This window comes from Cyprinus carpio, chromosome A11 (assembly GCF_018340385.1).
Source record: "Cyprinus carpio isolate SPL01 chromosome A11, ASM1834038v1, whole genome shotgun sequence".
Lineage (NCBI taxonomy): Eukaryota > Metazoa > Chordata > Actinopteri > Cypriniformes > Cyprinidae > Cyprinus > Cyprinus carpio.
The window spans coordinates 26,781,867-26,801,866 of NC_056582.1; the positions used below are offsets into that span (position 1 = coordinate 26,781,867).

The 20,000-nt window shown below is 38.6% G+C and overlaps 1 protein-coding gene and 1 long non-coding RNA gene across 7 annotated transcripts in view; one reads left to right on the top strand and one right to left on the bottom strand.

Moving 5' to 3' along the window:
• Positions 1-4,505: 4,505 nt before the first annotated feature.
• LOC122146670 lies at positions 4,506-5,068 on the bottom strand. The gene is made up of 3 exons (XR_006161207.1): positions 5,038-5,068; positions 4,765-4,897; positions 4,506-4,604 (listed from the first exon to the last, which is right to left on the bottom strand). It is a non-coding gene; the product is annotated as an uncharacterized LOC122146670 (long non-coding RNA).
• A 7,919-nt stretch (positions 5,069-12,987) lies between these two features.
• The window catches only part of LOC109093198 (transcription factor MafG-like), an 18,474-nt gene continuing 11,461 nt past the window's right edge, over positions 12,988-20,000 (top strand). For 2 of the 6 annotated variants that reach the window (XM_042766960.1, XM_042766963.1), the window contains exon 1: positions 12,988-13,137. In XM_042766960.1, coding sequence (XP_042622894.1) covers positions 13,008-13,137 — 130 coding nt within the window. In that variant the 5' untranslated portion in view covers positions 12,988-13,007. The other 4 variants (XM_042766965.1, XM_042766966.1, XM_042766961.1 and 1 more) reach the window with 4 other exon arrangements.

Sequence of the window (20,000 nt, forward strand, 5' to 3'; positions counted from 1 at the left end):
ATGTATTTGAGTTAAAAATCATCTTAATGCTGGATGTTTGTTTCATCTTTTGTTTTCTCCAGATGTTCACTGATGGACTGGAGTGCGTGTGGATTACTTGTGGATTATTGTGATGTTTTTATCAGCTGTTTGGACTCTCATTCTGACGGCACCCATTCACTGCAGAGCATCCATTGAAGAGACACTGATGCAATGCTACATTTCTACAAACCTGATGAAGAAACACACTCATCCTGATCTCAGATGAACTGGTGTGAGTGATTTTCAGTAAAAATGTGTTGTAACCTGTCATGAACACACATTCCATCTCATTAATTATGCTGAAGCTCAGCTCTCCCTCCGGTTATGTATTTTTCTCTTTTATCAAACTCATGAGCTTTTCTTCCTCTGTATTTTTTGTGTTTTTGTTTTTTTTTAAATTGGAAATGATATATTATGGTGTGATTTTATATCAGTCGGTGTGTATGACCGTTGCTCGTTCTCTGCACTCTCTGTTTTGATCGACTCTCTTATCTTCTGCTTTCTGACTATATGTAGTTTCTTCATTGCCTTGATTGTTTTGCATGGAGTTTCTGAAGCGCAACAGCAGGGTTCTTGAAGCTAGAAATCACATTCATTTTTGTTCCATACAGGTTTTTTAATTAATAAAGAAGGAAACTGTCAAGACAGGGATGTCATGAGCTCTGAGGTTGTAAAGAGATGCTCTACTGTTCTGTAAAAGCAGCAAGTCTTCAGTTTGCATGCTTTTTTTTTTCTTTTTTTTTGCACCAGTTTATTCACTGCACAAAAATAAGTACAGAGTCGAGTTTGAATTTATATATATATATATATTTTTGACATTTTTGTATTTTATGTTTTCACTTTAATTTTACGTAAAATTATTTACTAATAAATTTTAAATAATTTTCTTTTTCTTTTTAACCTTTTTTATAGTTTTTCTTTTTTTTTAAGTTAATTTTAGTACCTAATCTTTGACATGCTATTATAGTTTTGGTTAATAATCTGAATTGGGTTTTATTTTTATATTTTCTGTTTTCATAATAACTTAAGTGAAAGTTTTAGTCATTTTGTTTTGTTTTTTTGTCATTTGTATTTATTTATTTATTTTTTTTTTTTTTAACAAATAGTCATGGATGCAGATGAATAATCGTGTGTGGTGTGTTTTGTGTGTGTGTGTGTGTGTGTGCAGAAGCTGCTCCCAGTACCGCGCGGCTCCTAAAGTGATGCGGTGCATGACGAACACGCCGGTGGTGGTGCGCGAGGGAGCGACGGTTTACGCCACAGGAAGTCACGCCGAGGTGGAGGACGGGAAGCTCCTGGAGCAGCTGATGGCCAGCGTGGGCTTCTGCACCGAGGTGGAGGAGGACCTGATCGACGCCGTGACGGGCCTCAGCGGCAGCGGACCTGCTTACGTGAGCTGCTTTGGCGCGGATCTGCTTAAGTGGGCGTTTTTACTTGAGCGTTTACCCTCACTAACAGACTAGATTGTTTATAAGGAAGTCTCTTCTGCTCACCAAGGCTGCATTTATTTGATCAAAAATATGTTAAAAAATAGGTGAAATATTATTATAATGTTAAAATAACTGTTTTCTATGTGAATCTCTGTTAAAGTGTAATTTATTTCTGTGATGTGCAGCTGTATTTTCAGCATCATTACTCCAGTCTTCAGTGTCACATGATCTTCAGAAATCATTCTAATATGATGATTTGCTGCTCAAGAAACATTTCTGATTATTATCATGTTGAAAAACAGTTGTGCTGCACAATATTTTTTGGGAAAACCATGATGCATTTTGTTTTCAGGATTCACAGATGAATAGAAAGATCAGAAGAGCAGCATTTATCTGAAATAGAAATCTTTTCTAACATTATAAATGTCTTTACTGACACGTATGATCAATTTAATGCATCCCAGGTGAATAAAAGTATCAATTACTTACAAAAAAAAAAACTGACACCAAACTTTTGAACAGTAGTGTATCACAAAAATATTGTGCAGCACAACTGTGTTCAACATTGATAATAATGAGAAATGTTTCTTGAGCAGTAAATCATCATATTAGAATGATTTCTGAAGATCATGTGACACTGAAGACTGGAGTAATGATGCTGAAAATACAGCTGCGCATCACAGAAATAAATTACACTTTAACAGAGATTCACACAGAAAACAGCTGTTTCACATTATAATAATATTTCACTATTTTAGATCAAATAAATGCAGCCTTGGAGAGCAGTAGAAGAGACAAAAAACATGACATCTTAATTCTAAGATTTTGACTGGTAGTTTAACATTTAATTAATGTATTTTAAAAATATTATTAATCCTTATAAGTATTCATCTTAAATGTCTTTTATGTTAATTGTTATTATTTTTTTTTTCAGTATGAAAGTAGCCTGCCCCTGAAATGGTGTTAAATATAAACAAACTATAACTGTTTCTCGAGATGATGTAAAGCACATGTGTTTTTCAGGCGTTCACTGTTATTGTTGCTCTGGTTGTGGGATGGTTTTAGATGTGGATTGATAAGGATTATGGCAGTCAGACTGGGAGCTCAAGCTTTATTGGTACTTCACATCACATGACTCGGGCTCTCATGCAGTGCATGATGCAAACATTACACACATGCTTCATTTATTACTAGGGATGTAACGATATTATCGTGATATTATCGCGGTCACATCTCGATATGAAACGATAGGTCTTCAGGGCAGAAAGTGTAGTTGTTTACCAAATTTATTGAAACATAAAAGGTGTTTTTAAAAAGTGTTTGTGGGTCGTATTTATTCTGTCAAAGGAGCTGCTTCATCTCTTCATCAAGTCTGTTTCAAAGTGAAGCACACACTGAACTTCCTCCGTCACCCAGTGCGGCTCATGTTTAAAGAACTTCATGCTCTTTTAGTGCATTGTGTGTCTTATGGATCAGCTAAGATGCTTCTGGACTCGGAGCAGCACCCGGGGCAGCTGAAGGACAACGTCTGCTCACCAGGTGGCGCTACCATCCACGCCCTGCACTTCCTGGAGAGCGGAGGCTTCCGGAGTCTCCTCATCAACGCCGTGGAGGCCTCCTGCATCCGGACCAGGTGACCACAGCCGCTTCACGTTGAGGAGTCATGAGTTTGGTTCATTTGTGGACATCCGCTTCATACATGGGACTCAAATTATTACAATTTCATTATTTTTTTTTCTAAACTTGACTCTTATATTTGTTTAATGTTTGTGTTCCCCAAGAAACATTGCTCCTTTGTTGGCATAAATTCACTGTAAACAGCACTTGTTTATCAATGCTTGTTACAGCATGGTTGCCATTCCTGAATACTTTGGAATACAGACCTAGCGTTTGGTCTTTTTTTAAAGAAGACATGCAAGAAGTAAAAGCAATAAAAAAAAAAAAAGTATAAAAAGTGAGGTTTACACTTAAGATAATGTAGTATACAATTTATTAATAAATTTATTATTTTTTATTATAATTTTTAACAATCAAATAGCATGCCAAATCAATAGAATTTTGTAAAACTTTAACAGTTTAATTAATCTTTTAACATGTAATCCAGTTTTTTTATTTACTTCAAAGTGCTGCACAACAGAAGTTATTATTATTATTTGAGAAGTACTTCTGTGCAATAGTAATATATTTCTGTCTCAAGTTATAATGTGTATTTTGGTAGGTTTTAGTAAAGACCTTTGATTAAAAACTATGGTCAGATAAACACAAAAAACTTGCAAAGTGACATAAAGTGTGCACATTAGTACTTTAGAATAGTAATTTGTTCTCCTAATTTAATGATTTGCACCTTTTAGTGCTAAATAAGGGTAGAAAGACGCCCCTTGTTGGTTCTTCCCAGTTGTTAGTCCCTCACCCCCTCCTGTGTTCCTCCTCAGTTTTCCTCTTAGTTTCTGGCCGATCAGGAGAAGATCTCCCCCGCCGCCATCAAGAAGACGACGCTGGATAAAGTGCTGCAGCAGCCGGGTGTCTCGTCCACGTCAGTCGCCACCAAGAGCAGCGTGAACCTGTTCAACAACAGGACCGGCGTCAAGAAGTGAACACACACACACGGGACAATACAAGAGCTGTGCTGCCTGTCCACACACACACACACACACACACACACACACACACACACACACACACACACACACACACACACATTCAGACTGAAATGCATTATGGGTTTGTGTTTGAGCTGACAGAGCGCCTCCTGTTACACTGGTACAGTATTACACCGGGAAACACGTGTCATAAAGAGTGTTATTAACACCTTCATATCTTTAAAATCGATGAAAATTCAAAGGGAATAATGTTTATGGTTTGAAAAAAGTGTCATAAAGAGTGTTATTAACACCTTCATATCTTTAAAATCGATGATGACACACGTTTTGCATACATGAACTGTCAGACTTGTTAATTTTGCTTTGGTTAACAAGATATCAGAACACCTTATAGCAATGCCCTGACAACAACTCAAAACCCCATAGCAACCTTATAGCACCTCCCTGGCAACAACTGACCAGCCCTCTAGCAACACCCTTGCAACAACTGACCATCACTCTAGCAACGCCCTGGCAACAACTGACCAGCCCTCTAGCAACACCCTGGCAACAACTCACCACACCCTATAGCAAATGCCCTGGTAACCCTATAGCAACGCCCCTAACAACACACAAAACCCTAAAGCAACCCCCTGGCAACAACTCAAAAACCCTCTAGCAACGCCCTGGCAAACAACTGACCACAACCCCTCTAGCAACACCCTGGCAACAACCTGACCACCCCTCTAGCAACACCCTGGCAACAACTGACCACCCCTCTAGCAAACGCCCTGGCAACAACTGACCACCCCTCTAGCAACACCCTGGCAACACTGACCACCCCTCTAGCAACACCCTGGCAACAAACTGACCACCCCTCTAGCAACACTCCCCTGGCAACAACTGACCATCACTCTAGAGCAACGCCCTGGCAAACAAACTGACCATCCCTCTAGCAAACACCCTGGCAACAACTCAAAACCCTCTAGCAACGCCCTGGCAACAACTGACCACCCCTCTAGCAACACCCTGGCAACAACTGACCACACCCTCTAGCAACACCCTGGCAACAACTGACCACCCCTCTAGCACACCCTGGCAACAACTGACCCACCCCTCTAGCAACACCCTGGCAACAACTGACCAGCCCTCTAGCAACACCCTGGCAACAACTCACACACACCTATAGCAATGCCCTGGTAACCCTATTAGCAAACACCCCTAACAACACACCAAAACCCTAAAGCAACCCCCTGGCAACAACTCAAAACCCTCTAGCAACGCCCTGGCAACAAACAACACACCCCCTCTAGCAACACCCTGGCAAAACTGACCACCCCTCTAGCAACACCCTGGCAACAACTGACCACCCCTCTAGCAACGCCCTGGCAACACTGAAATGACCTCCCTCTAGCAACCCCCTGGCAACAACTGACCACCCCTCTAGCAATACCCTGGCAACAAACTGACCACCCCTCTAGCAACACCCTGGCAAACAACTCACCACACCCTATAGCAATGCCCTGGTAACCCTATAGCAAACGGCCCTAACAAACACACAAAACCCCTAAAGCAACCCCCTGGCAACAACTGACCACCCCTCTAGCAACGCCCTGGCAACAACTGACCACCCCTCTAGCAACACCCTGGCAACAACTGACCACCCCTCTAGCAACACCCTGGCAACAACTGACCACCCCTCTAGCAAACACCCTGGCAACAACTGACCACCCCTCTAGCAACGCCCTGGCAACAACTGACCACCCCTCTAGCAACGCCCTGGCAACAACTCAAAACCCTCTAGCAACACCCTGGCAACAACTGACCACCCCTCTAGCAACACCCTGGCAACAACTCACCACACCCTATAGCAATGCCCTGGTAACCCTATAGCAACGGCCTAACAACACACAAAACCCTAAAGCAACCCCTTGGCAACAACTGACCACACCCTATAGCAACGCCCTGGGTAACAACTTTTATTTTGCTTTTTTGCTCTTTAAATTGGATTTATTTTCTTGATTTCTTTTGATTACCTCGATCTCTTTTGAATACAGTACCTGTAAGTTCTTTCTGAAACATTTCATCTGGATGTATCGCAGACCTGGACACCCTTATGTATTTGTTGTTTGTTCTTTTTAAAATGCTGGAGAAAATAATGAATGTCAGAGAGCCAAAGTCTTTTGTAAGCCGATTATCAGGTGTAAAGCATCTTTCTGTTTGTCTGTTCTATTGCAGAAATATGAAAACTGCATAAACGGTGCTGAAAGTTAAAACAGAAAAGCTGTGTTTTTGCTCACGCTTGTGGTTTTATATGCATAAACGGTGCTGAAAGTTTGTGTTTTTGATCTGTGTTTTTGTTTTATATCTTTCGGTTTCATTGATGAACTATTTCTGATGAGCGAGATAAGTGAAGGTTTTTCTCTGAAAGCCATTACTCAACTTTGCAGGAGAACAAACAGCATCATGCCATCCTTCAGGTACTGAACGCTGAAACCACCAGCATTGTGCAAGTTTTCGCTTCTTCTTTGTGCTTTACAGTAAACCATTTCTCCATGTGATTGCGAAAGGATTTCATTTATTGAACACTTCTTGTGCAAGTTTTCGCTTCTTCTTTGTGCTTTACAGTAAACCATTATAGCACTTGATCAGATGCACCATTTTCACCTGATGACCCATAAAACAGGTGAAGAAAATCCCACAGATAAGTTTTAGAAATGCTTAAAACAGACACCTTAGCAAACTGCATGGCAATGTGTTAAAAGGTAACTCTTGATACCCTAGCAACAGTAAAACACCCTAGCAACCCTATAGCAATGCACTGGCAACAGCATGACATCCTGGTGCCAACACAACCTACTGCAACAACTTTACAACTCAATATACCCTATAGCAATGTTCTGACAGCCACTCAAAATACCCTCGCAACACAATGGCAACGACTCAAAACAGCAACACCCCTGGCAACAACTTAGAAAGCCCCATAGCAATGCCCTGGCAACACCTCAAAACACCCTATAGCAACACCCTGGCAACAACTCAAAACACCTTAGAAACGCCCTGACAACACCTCAAAACACCCTAGCATCACCCTGGCAACACCTCAAAACACCCTATAGCAACACCCTGGCAACACCTCAAACAACTCAAAACACCCTAGCAACGCTCTTGGCAACCATGCACAACAATTTAATCAGTGGCAGGGTTCTGAACCAGTTCAAGGAACGAAAATTAATACCGGAAACGAACTAAATTTTGACAGGAACCGAAGCAGAAACTAAATAAAATTTTATAGTTCTGAACAGAACCGAAAATTTGAAATGCCCATTACCCTGCTAACAACGTTATTTTATCATGCCATTTAATATTTGAAATTTGCTGTCAACCAATCAGGAATTCAGGTAGTAGGCTATGGCCTGCAAATGTGACGTTGACGCCAGCGAGTGAAATACCCTCTCAGCTGTAAACTCATCATTAGTAAGTCACAGTGGCAATGCACCAGCGGAGAAAACAGAAAAACTATAGGCTTACATAAAAAGGAACATATAGGCATATACACAAAATATATTTAATTTAAATCATTGACAGATTAACGAAACTCAAAAGAAAAAAAAATATGCTGAGATTCGGTTCATTGATGTGATCTAAAGATCTCGGAAAGGAAACCGAGACGGCAGAAAGTAGTTTCTTTATTTTTACAAAAGCTTAAAATTTTTATTTATTTAACAGTTTATTTTGCAAAAGTTTTGACTGATGTCTTGCTTGTATGACCATATTTCGCCTGCACCTCACAGACGCAACATATTTCTGCAACATTACAACCTGTTCATTATCAAAATAAAATACTGAAACGTAAGAAATTAAATTTAAATTAAAGAAACGTATAAAAAGTTGCACTGCTCTGTTAAACACTCTGTTGTGAGCACCCGCCTCACTGATACAGCCGAGATGATGTTTCACTCTGATGCGAGTGAAGTACAAAGCCTAGCCTATAATAAATAATATTTTAGCATCAGATACGTCATGAATATATAAACATTTAGATTCGCACACGATTGAGAGAGGTAGGCATCAGTGTTTCACCCTAAATTAAATTTACTTTTGGATTGACGTTTTTATAGCCTAAATGCATAGCCCTGGCAACTTTTTTTTATTTTTTGTGGCAACGGACAACTAATAACTGTGTTTATAATGTTTGTAAACATTTTGCTTTACCCGCATTTTAGCTGGCAACATTATTTTCTGAATGTAATAATAAAAATGCGACGTGAGCCTAGCCTACATGACTTTTTCCTTTTTACTCTCAAAACGCAAACTTATAGGCTACAAGTAACGTTTTTTTAACAATGCAGCAAAAATTTTTTATATTAAAAAAATCTCAAAATACTTGACATTTAATGTCTTCAAAAAACAATTAATGACCTTAAAAAGCATGCTTTTGTTGCGTACAGCTTTAGTTGTGGACCTGCAGCTCTGAGTCAGTCCGGCTGATGTGAGGAACACTGGAGGCTCAGGCTATTTCTAGAGCTGCATGGTGTAGATGTTTCTCTGCTCAGCTGGCATGGAGACAAGTGTGTGTCACTCTGAAGACACACACCAGTTTTAGAAGCGTCAGGGTCACTTCTGAAGCTGCTCTGACCGACGGGTCAAAGGTCATGCAGGGGGGACACAATCTCAGAGAACCAGCAGAGCAAACGCATGAAGATCTGCCTGAACAGTACAATAGAATCACCAATAACAAAGGCCTTCTAAGAGTGTTTTGCTCAATGTCGTTCTAAACCGGTAAAACCTTCATTTATATTCAGAACACTAATTAAGATATTTTTGATGAATTCATTTTTGGGTGATGGTGAACTATTCCTTTTAACACAACTAAGAATGTTTAGCTAAGATAATGGCGTTTGTGATGGCAGCTTAAAGACCTTCTCCGTGTGATCCTGATGGGTTTAGTATTCTGTATTGCAGCCACAATGATCAAATCGATATGAAAACATCAACATTTAGACAGATTCAAGTTGACGTCCTCGTGAAAAGCCTTCCGCTTTTTCTTTCCTTGTCATCATGTAAAAAGTCTATTAAATTTGAAGGGGAGTCTGACCGGAGCAGATTCCCGATACTTCCTTCAATTACAACACAGGCATTTTTCATTAGAATTTAAAACATTTTTGTGTTCCTCGGTGTGGTCTTCAGGGCGATGGTCTTCACGGGCAGGGACAGCAGGATTAGTTCCAGAGCTGCTCTTGTGTTGTGGTTTCTGACGGCATGCTGCGTTTATTTGTGTCTGATTGGAAGTTAAGCAGGCACTAAAGTGTTCCATAATCTGCTTTTATTCCAGAGGTTCTCTCCTCAGCTCGCTCTCAAATGCTGATGTGTGTCAAACGAAGACTTACGCCTGTTTTATTCCTCAGGGTCACTTCACGCAGGACGTCGTTCATCATTTTTGCATGATACACCAACAAACACAAGCAAAGCCGTTTTTCTGATTGAACAATACTGTAAATCACAGTTTCTTCAAAAGAGCTTTTGCCCGTTGATAAACTATTTTTTACTGTTCAGAATGTTTGTGAGTTCTTAAAATGTTTTAAAAGGATATGTTCATGGTGAAAGTAAAAATAAAGACTTGCATCTAAGGCCATGTTCCTCATAAGGAAATTATCAACGATAAAGAACTACCATCACTGTGTTGGCTATTTCATCCTTTTTCCTATTAATGTCACTGGAAGAACGTTTGTTTAGAACTTCGAGAGAACCTTGCCAGAACGTTCCCTGTTAGCGGAGATAATGATATGAAAACAACATTTATAAAGATGAGATGAAATCTTCAAGTTGATGTCCTCATGAAAGCCTTCCGCTCTTTATGAACATCTTCTTCGTTTCTTTGTCAAAACCATGTCAAAAGTCTATTAAAGTTGAAGTGTCTGACCAGAGCAGATTCCCGATATTCTGATATTTCCTTCAATTACAGCACAGGCATTTTTATTTTTACAGCAATTCAGAGTTGATTTCTGTTCCTCAGTGTGTCTTCAGGACGATGTGTTCACGTCCACAGGCACGGACAGCAGGATTAGTTCCAGAGCTGCTCTTGTGTTTGTGTTTCTGACGGCCGCTGTTTATTTGTGTCTGATTGGAAGTCGAGGAGGCGCTAAAGAGTAACATCCCATAATCTCCTTTTCATTCAAGAGGTTCTTCCTCTGTCGCTCTCACAACGCTGATAAGAAGTCTTACGCTACTGTTATTCCTCATGGAAACCCAGCAGGACGCTGCATCATCATTTTTTGATGATGTTCAACCAAACACAATCAGCGTTTCACGAGTTGCTCAAACAAGTTTTTTCAAAAGAGCTTTAGCCCATTGATGAACCATTTTTTACTACTTCAGATTAGTTTGAGTTTTTGCAGTTTTAACAGGTTAGTTCATCCAAAAGTAGTCTGTTCCTCACACTAAATTATCACGAGCATTATAAACTACTTTGATGTTGCTTTTCTGTCCTTTTCAAGCATGACAGCATTTGCTTTTGTTGTACAGAAAAGTGCAGTTCAGATTAAATACAGGCTTAAAACAACGTGTTTTATGTAAAAACCCAAGAATACATTGGCTGTTCACTGAACGTTCAAAAATCATGTTTTAGAATGTTCATGCTATTTTTTGTTATGCAAACGTTAAGAAAACATTCCATTTTATCATTTTATTATTTTGCGACATTGGAATTTTCTCTGACCATTGTGACATTTAAAAGAAATTAGACTACTGCAACTAACAAAAATGTCCTGAATGATTTGCTAATGTTCCCATTAAATTATAGAAACATTATTTCTGAATGTTATCTGAGCATTCAAGATGTACAGATTTTTAAATGTTTCTTTTTTTTTTTTTTGTGGTTATGCAAACGTTAACTGAACATTCCATTTTATCATTTTGCAAACATTATCGAAACTTTACATTTGAATGTTCTAATAACATTTTTGAGTAATAACATTTAAAAAAACATTAGATGAATGTCTAATACTCCAGCTAATAAAAATGTTTTTGCTTGTTTTTCCTTTAAGTTATAGAAACATTATTTCATTTCAAGCATTTTGCGAATGTTACTTTTGATTGTTCTCTGAACATTCTGAAACAAGAAACATTCAAAAAAGTCTAGAAGAATGTCCAACTCAAATGTTCTAAAAAAGTCTAGAAGAATGTCCAACTCAAATGTTCTAGCAAAAGAACTAGATGATCAAAGAACGTTTTAAGTTATAGAAACATTATTCCTGATTGTTAAAAATTTCAATTTTTTTCCTTTTATTGTTCTTTTCTGCTGTTGTTGCACAAAAGAAAAGTGCAGCTCTGTTCCTTTTTGATGAAATACAGGTTTTGCACAAAAACAACAGATGGGAAATACAGGTGTTTTGATTTGAGGTGTTTCTTTTCTGTCCTTTTTGAGCTTTTCTGCTGCTGTTGCACAGAAAAGTGCAGCTTATTTGAAATATATGTTTTGCGCTGTCTGGAAGTGTCCATTAGATACCACAAATCCATCTTGATGTTGACTCAGAACCACCTTTCGTGCAGCAGATGCATTTCAGCTCTTCATTTGTGCTGGAGCTTCCGCAGCACTGAGATTCTCTGAAAAGAGCTGCTGGGAAGGAGTGTGAACAGAGAAGTGCATGTTTGAACTGATATATTTTATCGTTGTGGTACAGCTGGTGGCTGTGGAGAGAAAGAGGAAGATGGGCTCTGGTTCTGACGGTTCGTCTAAACCGCAGTGAATCATCAGGTCAGCTTCCTCCTGTGGACCACAGCTCCAGTGTGAACAACCGAAGCACTTCTGACGAAGGTCAAGGCAGCTTCACCTGAGATCTGTTTAGCCCTTAGTATTAATAGCCCTCCTGATAATGTTCGGGGTTCAGAACACTCTGACACATATCTTTAGCCAAGCATTCACATAATGTTTCTCATAACCTTGTACTCTAGTTATATCTGATCAAATGCACTCTAATGCATCAATGCATTATTCAATAAACGTGAAATGAATTGAACTGAATCCTCTGATTTAGTGTTTCATGTTCTAGTATTTAAGGCAAGACACTCCAGGTGAATAGAGTCCATTTTTAATTAATAATAGACATCAAATTACAAATGTTTATTTATTTTTTTGTATTACAAGTTGTTCAAATAGGCCAGTGACACATTGTCTTATTAAATACACACTAATTTGCATTAATTCCCAGAACATAAACTACTAGAATTAAAGGTTTTTACTGAGGGGATTTTGGATTTCTCTTTTTATCACTCCATTAATCATAAAATACAGACAACAGACAGAAAACGAACACATTTTCACCATATTTTTAAAAATACAAATGTTATAGAGATCAGTGTGGATGATATATGAACAAACCCCTCAGTAAAAACCTTCAGAACATAGAGAGGAATAAAACTGTGATGTTTGGTGTATGTAAGTGCTGCTGAAGTGGAGAAAAAAAAACTTGCCATAGAGCTCTATAGATGCAAATACATAACATGCAATAAAATATTAAATGTGTGTTTTGGATGTTTTCTTCCCACTAGTCTGAAACAACAGGTTGTAAAAAACCTAAAAATCTAAAAACTGTCCAGTGCATTAAAAAAACGTTTTTGGCTGTAGTGATTATATAGAATTGTCTTAAATTTTGTATTTATTACGTTTACTTAGAATACTAATTCAGTTTTGCGCTCGCTTGTAACCATAGCAACTGCGCCTTTCCGATATCGCCAGTCCTCAGTTGCGCTTTATCTTAGAAACAAATATACTCACGTACTATTTTCAGTAGTAGGTCTACTTGTAAATATGTTGTGCTTAAAAAATGTTTTTTTTTTTTTGTTTTTTTAGCCTTGTGCATTCAGATGTAGGCTACATGTGTGCTCTGAGCGCTCAGCATGCGCGTGTTCCTTTAAGAGTCGCGCTGGCGTTGCGTAGATCCTTCATGAATGAAACCACGTGACCAAAGCAAATCATATGACGTCTGGCTTCAGCGCGAGAGAAAGAGGATCAACACGGTCACAAATTCACCAACAACAGCGAAAAACTCCCGCCGGATTCTCTTCGGTTCCACCCGCCGCCGTCTCCCGCTGCTCCGGACGATTCGGTAAGCGCGTCGCTCCTCACGGTGCGTCGAACGCGCAGAAGTTGCGCTCGCCCGGACGCGCGTCGCTCAGATGTGTTTTGCTGAGTGTGCACGACGCCATGCGCGTGCGCGTGTGTCAGTTTTCTTTTTTTAGAGCAGAACATGAACTATTTACAAATACATTCAACACATGAGCTTTAAATAATAGCATTAAAACATTTTTTTTGTTGTTTTTGTTTGTTTATTCTGGTTGCTTAATTCAAAAATCAAAAGTATGTGTTTATTAAAATAATAATAAAAAAAAAAACATTTTTTTGCATTATGCATTAGTTCTGGTTTAATTTAGTGGATGTAAGCTTTACTATTCGCTTATTTCTATTTAGTTAACTGCCTGTATACTGAAATAGCTACACTAGCAATAATAACGAGCTTGTGTTACTATATTACACTAATTTATGTATTGTTCACTATAAGTATATGTGCGCGCGTTTGTTGTCTGTCTGGCGACGCGACGTGACGCCGCCGTGCGCGGGACGCGCGTTTTAAAGGGCTCGCCGTGCTGAATCATCACGATCGGGTCATTCCGCTCGAAACCCCGACACACACACACAGAGCCGGGATGACAGCGAGCAGACAAAGGGCTCATCGATACACACTCACACACCCCGATCCGTGATCGGTCACCGGTTCTGTTCGGCTCTCTTCGGCTCCGATCGTCGCTTTCGATTTGAAACGTTTGCAGAAACCTGCGGGATTCGGCTCGTGTTATATTTAGAGCGTGTGTGTGTGTGTGTGTCTCCTCCAGTCAAGCAGAGGTTACACCGCGGATCTGTGAGGAACCGAACCTGCTGGTTCATCGGAACCGTCTGCGCGGGACGCGGGTCGAGCGGCTTCCAGGTGCGTTACTCTTCCTCGCTTTTGCTTTACGCGACACATTTACACCACTAGTAAAACTGTACCGTGGTATCAGGTGGTACTGTTGGAGTACCATGGTATTGTGTGATGGTATTTACATGCCAGCATCATTTTGGGCATTTGTCTCGTTCCGAATCGAGCCAACGTGCTCCCTAGATAGGGAACACACTAGGTTTTGAGTCAATAAAACACATTTTTGCTATAGAAAGCATAGCTATACTTGATATAAATATGCCTCACGGAATATAATGTTTGTGTTCACGTATTTTTGTGTGTGTGTGTTTGTCGAAAGTAGTTTTATTCAGCATTGTATCGCTTTATCTGTGTAACTGACAGTTGACGGTTGGAATCCGTTCCCGCGCGAGCGCTCCGAATCACCAAATCGGCGCGATTTCAAATCAGCGCCGCGCGAATCATCACATCAGCGGCTTTTAACGAGGGTACCGGGGGATGCTGATTCATCAATCGCTGATATTTGCTTGACGTGAGCCCGTGCACCGGGGCGTCATGGCAACACGGCACATCGGAGCGCGCGGAACCGGGCAGCTTTCGAGGCACGGAGAGCGTTCAGACGGACGGCTTTGTTACACAGACACGAATAACAGCGGTATGACAGAATATATGACGGTTTCAGTTGCGTTCACGCAGTTCTCACCATCTCTGCGTTCATTAGAGAAGATGTTATGATCACTATAGTGCTGAATCTGGTTAGAATACACACATCTGCTGTCTGTGCTTGCGTATTTACTACAGACTGTTTGTTCTTGGACAGATGTATTAAATCAGCTTTCACAGTAGTACTGTGGTGATATCATGGTAAACTGATAGTGTGAGTGCTGACACGATGGCATTTCTGCGCGTTCCGATCGGCAGCTTTTATTTATTTATATTTTTTGGCCATCTCGTATACTGACTTGATTCATATGGAAAGATTTTTAATAAAGTGAGGACTGATTTTGTTTTAGATTTCCAAGGAAGATGTATATATATATATATATATATATCATATTTTGCAACATCTTAACTTGTTTTTCCATTTAAGATCATTTTAAATATATTTTACATGTTAATCTGATTTTTCATTGAAGATAATATTTTTTTTTCTCATATCGTATTTTTCATATTTGTCATATTTTGTTACATTTTAACCCACTTTTTCATAGAATGTCAACTTTTTATATCATATTTTTCTACAAGCCTGATTATTCATGGAAGATAATTGATTGTTTGATTGTTTTTTCCTATGATATAATTTCAAAATCATATATTTTTATTTATATTTGTTGTATCATATCTTGTTACATTTTAAGCTGATATTCCATGAAAGATTATCTTTTTTGTTTTAATTATTTTTTCATATCATTATCTTGCTACATTTTATTTATTTTTTTAATGGAAGATTATTTTTTTTTTTATCATATCATATTTTGCTCAATTTTAACCTGATGTTCAATTAAAGATTAACTTTTTTTAAATTATTTTTTATATCATATCTTGTTACATTTTAACCTAATTTTTCATGGAAGTTCACAGTTTTTGGCATGAAAAAGAGCTGAAGTAGCTGGCACAGCATTAAATTAGAAACAAACAATGATATTCTGATGTAGAAACATGTCTGTTGTGTGATTATCATATTCATATACCAAAGGTGCTTCCAAGAATACCACGGTGTACACTAGCAGTGCCACACTGCTCTTTGGCCAGTATCTGCGTAACCATGTAAATCCATTTAGACCCTTTTAAGAGCCTGTTTACATCATTAACCGGAAATCTCCCAATAACAGTTCAGGCTAATTGTGATATTTGTGCAATTAGAGTCTGCAGCGCAGTGCTGGAGAGGTAATCTGATCAGGACTGAGCGCTGGCTCGGCCTGCTCTTAAACCAGCTCGTGAGAGAAATCTGCTGATGGTTGAGAGCGAGCCAGTGCGTGATTGAAGTTGTGGTGAACGGGAGAGTTTTTTGTCTTTAAGGCATTCTGTGAAAGCGCTGAGACGACCAGAAAACAGCCTCTGGCCTGACAGATGGTCACTGGTGGTGATGCTGATGTCGGAAGTGACTCGAGACGCGTTGGCCTCAGGTTGCTCTTTAAGTAAAGGTGTAAAGAGTCGTTTTAAACGGTGTGATGATGAACGAGAGCGGGCTGAATGCTGCACTTGCAACTTTTTAAAATGCGAGACTTGCATCACCAAAAGAAATGCGATCGTTTGCATTTACAGTAAGTGTTTTGCAACAGATTGCAGTTTCTGTTCTTCCGCTTTTTTTATTTTTTACTAACAGGTAGTTTTTCTCCTTTTTTTTTTTTCTTCCCTCAACAGAATGTTCTTCCTCTTATTCAGAGCGATGCGGCTGCATTGTGTGTGTGTGTGTGTGTGTGTGTGTGTGTGTTTTAGAGGAGACTGAGCTGCATTCTGTGTATTCGAGGAAAATGTTCATATAAACCACGTTTGTGCCTTTTTGATCACATCAGTTTCTCTGAAGACTGTCTGAGGAGCATCGCATCTTTATATTTTTTCTGCATTTAGGTGGTGAAAAGCACTTAACAGTGTAGTCAATAAACAAGCTTTTTACATTTTTCTTTTTTGGTTTAAGATTAACGTAAAAAAAATGAAAAAATATTGTTAAATATAAATAATATAAATATATATATTAGTTAGTTTTATAAAATGTATTTAGTCAAAAATAGATAAAATGAATATATATATAATTCTTCATAAATAATTTTGTACAATTTATATTATTATATTATATTTATATATATGATGAGTATACACTTTTTTATAAATGAGTTTTTACGATTTATATAATTATATATAATATCTATATCAGTAAATTGTAAAAAAAAAATTGTATATTTTTAATTAAATATTGTATTTATTAAATATTTGTAATCATTTATTCATATATATATTTATATATTTGCATATATATATATATATATATATATATATATATAAACCTTTTTTTTTTTTTTTTTTTTTGCTGAATTTAGATCCGCATGTGTTCCTGAGAGGTTTTGTGAGATTCACCGTATTCATGTATCTGAAGAGGAAGTCAATTACTTCTGTTCTGAATTTGTCCTATTTTGTCCAAACATCCTTAATTTATCAGAGACGGATATTTTTAACAGGAAGTTGTCAGTGTGAGTGATGAGTGTTTGTGTCTGTGCTGAGGACAGGTGTCCTTCAGAAAGTCTCTCTCTCTCTCTCTCTCTCACCGTTCCTGTTTAATAAATATCTCTCGCTCAAGCTTATGAGGACAAATGAACATTGTTCAGTATTCGGTGCAGGAGATGAGCCTGAGATTTATTACCTTCTGTGGGGGAATCAGTGAGCTCTCCCCACACCAGACGCACCACACACACACACACACACACACACACACACACACACACACACGCTTGCAGAGCAGCAACAGTTTGATTTTTGTGTTTGCAGTATGAATTCTCACACATTAGCCTTGAGTTGTGTGTGTGTGTGTGTGTGTGTGTGTGTGTGTGTGTGTGTGTGTGTGCAGATCTGGGTGGAGGGTTGATGAAACTCCAGGAAAGACATTGAGCTGCGTGTCTGTGTGTGTGTGTGGCAGGTGCTGTAGAGTAAACACACACACACACACACACACACACACATGCTGATCATTAACTGCATGCGTGTGTGTGTGTGTGTGTTCATCTTTATGTGTGTGTGTAATAGCGGCGGTCAGACAGACAGAGATGAAGGTTATTTGAGGTCAGTGTGTGTGAATCTACGAGCTCCATACAGAAAACAGTTTTCTGAGTTAATGTAAAAAAAGAGCAGAGTGTGTGTGTGTGTGTGTGTGTAGATCAATGGAGTCTATTTTTTTCATGGCCTCTTTGAGCAATGATGAAATACTGTGTAAGATACAGCTCAAGTATAGTAACGCAGCGCCTCAGAACAGTGGCACAGTTATAAAGACAGACGCCGCGGGAACCACACACAAACCACTGCAGTCCGAACGCCAGAGAACCAGAGCACAAGCACACACAAACCATTTATATGCTTACATGAACATATATGAGTTATTCTGAACGGCTGCAGATGTGACTCAGGCTTTAATGCACGTCTGTGGGATTGTGTCCGCTGTTTAATGCTGCAGCAGGTGGAAATTAGTGGGTTTTCATTTAGTCTTGTGTAACATGTCCTCTTTAGTTTTGAACCTGTCCTGTTTAAGTCTCGCTTTAGCCATAATTGTGTGATAAATCACAGTTATTTTGCTCACAGTTACTGATGGTGATTATTGTTATTTGAGAACTTGGTTTATTTGACCTCATCTAGTTTCTGAAATCATTATGTTATCAGAAATATAAACACAATCTCTACGTTATGTAGCAGAAACAGTGATCTTCATAATATTAATTCCTTTCTATTTAAACAACAACGAAAAGGTTTCGTCTCGACACAGAGTGCATATTTTCAGCCTCACTCGGAAACAGTACAGTTGAGATCATGTTTGGATTTATTACAGTGCATCATGAGAAGATTTGATGGCTGATTGTAAAGATAAATTAAACGCAGAGCAGTTTTAAGAGAGAAGCTCTGAGTGAGGGATTTGAACTCGTGATGTCTGGCAACCGCAAACATTTACATAAAATTGTGGAAGTCAAGATTTTTCTTATGTTAAGGAAAATATAGAGGGTTTTTGTTTTTAAACTACGTTTTAGTCTCGTCTTCCTTCATCAATGATATTGGATGTTGATATACAGACAATTCGTTAAAATTAACACTAGTGAAAATGTCCAATAACATGCTTGATTTAAGGAATCACTCGTGTGTGTGTGTGTGTGCGTGTGTGTGGCACAAACCCTGCTCTTACACACATTATAAATCAGTGTTTGGTCTCTCAGATGCAGTGTGGATGTTTAATTTCCCTGCAATTACAGATTTTGCAAATAAAGTTTGTAAAGATAATCATCAAATAGGAAAGTTTTCTTGGAAGCGTGTCTGCCGCAGTGAAGTATGGATATTCATGATGTCTCTCGCACTCGTTCCAGCGGTTGATGGCGTCTCGCTCTGCCTGGAGTTACACGCAGGACGATGTCTTCCAGTTGCATCATCCCGGCTGCGCTTTGCTGCAGTTTTTACCCGCAGTGTTGGAGTGTTGCTCGCTCTTGCAATCTCCGCACGCCCCAAACCAACCCCGAATGAGTGAAATCCAGACAGATCGCTTCTTATGAGATTTACCTGTTTGGGCAGGTGTGGCGTTTAGTTTGCTCTGAGCGTTTGTTTGAAAGCTAATGGCGTTAGGATGAAGCGCTCATCATCTCGCTCTAATGTGTCTTCACTCAAACACTCCGGAAGGACGGAAGAGGAGGGGAAGGAGCTCGTTAGTGAGGACACACCTCTGATGTCCAGACCGCAGGCGGATGAAGCTGTGCGAGACCAGTCGAGTGTCCCAAATGTGAAAATCATGGAGGATGGTGATTTTGTTCCTGACCCTTTTTGTTTTTTGTTTGAGTTATTAAAAACATGCACGGATAAGTTAGCTGTTTTCTATCTCTCAGTGTGAAGATTCTCCTTTATGGCCCTTATGCCAATAAATTGTCTCAAAAATCTTAATTAAAAAAAAATGATATTAGATTATACATGTACTATTTTTTTTTCAACAAAAAACATTTTTTATATTTTACATTTATATATCAAAAAAAATATTTTCGTGACTTTTTTTTTTTTTTTTTTTTTACAAAACACAATAAAAAAAAAAACATCCATTAATTTGGAATAACAATATTTCAACCGGAGCAGATCGTCCTTTATGCCTTTTATGCCAATGTTAAAAAATATAATATTAGTAAATAATATAATAATATATAATATCATAATTAATCATTTGTAAAATTTATTTAACAATATATTAGAGTTTTTCATAAAATGCAATATACACATTTATAAAATATAACATCCAGTATTTTGGAATAATAATATTTCAAGGGCTCTCAACTTGACTATCCAGC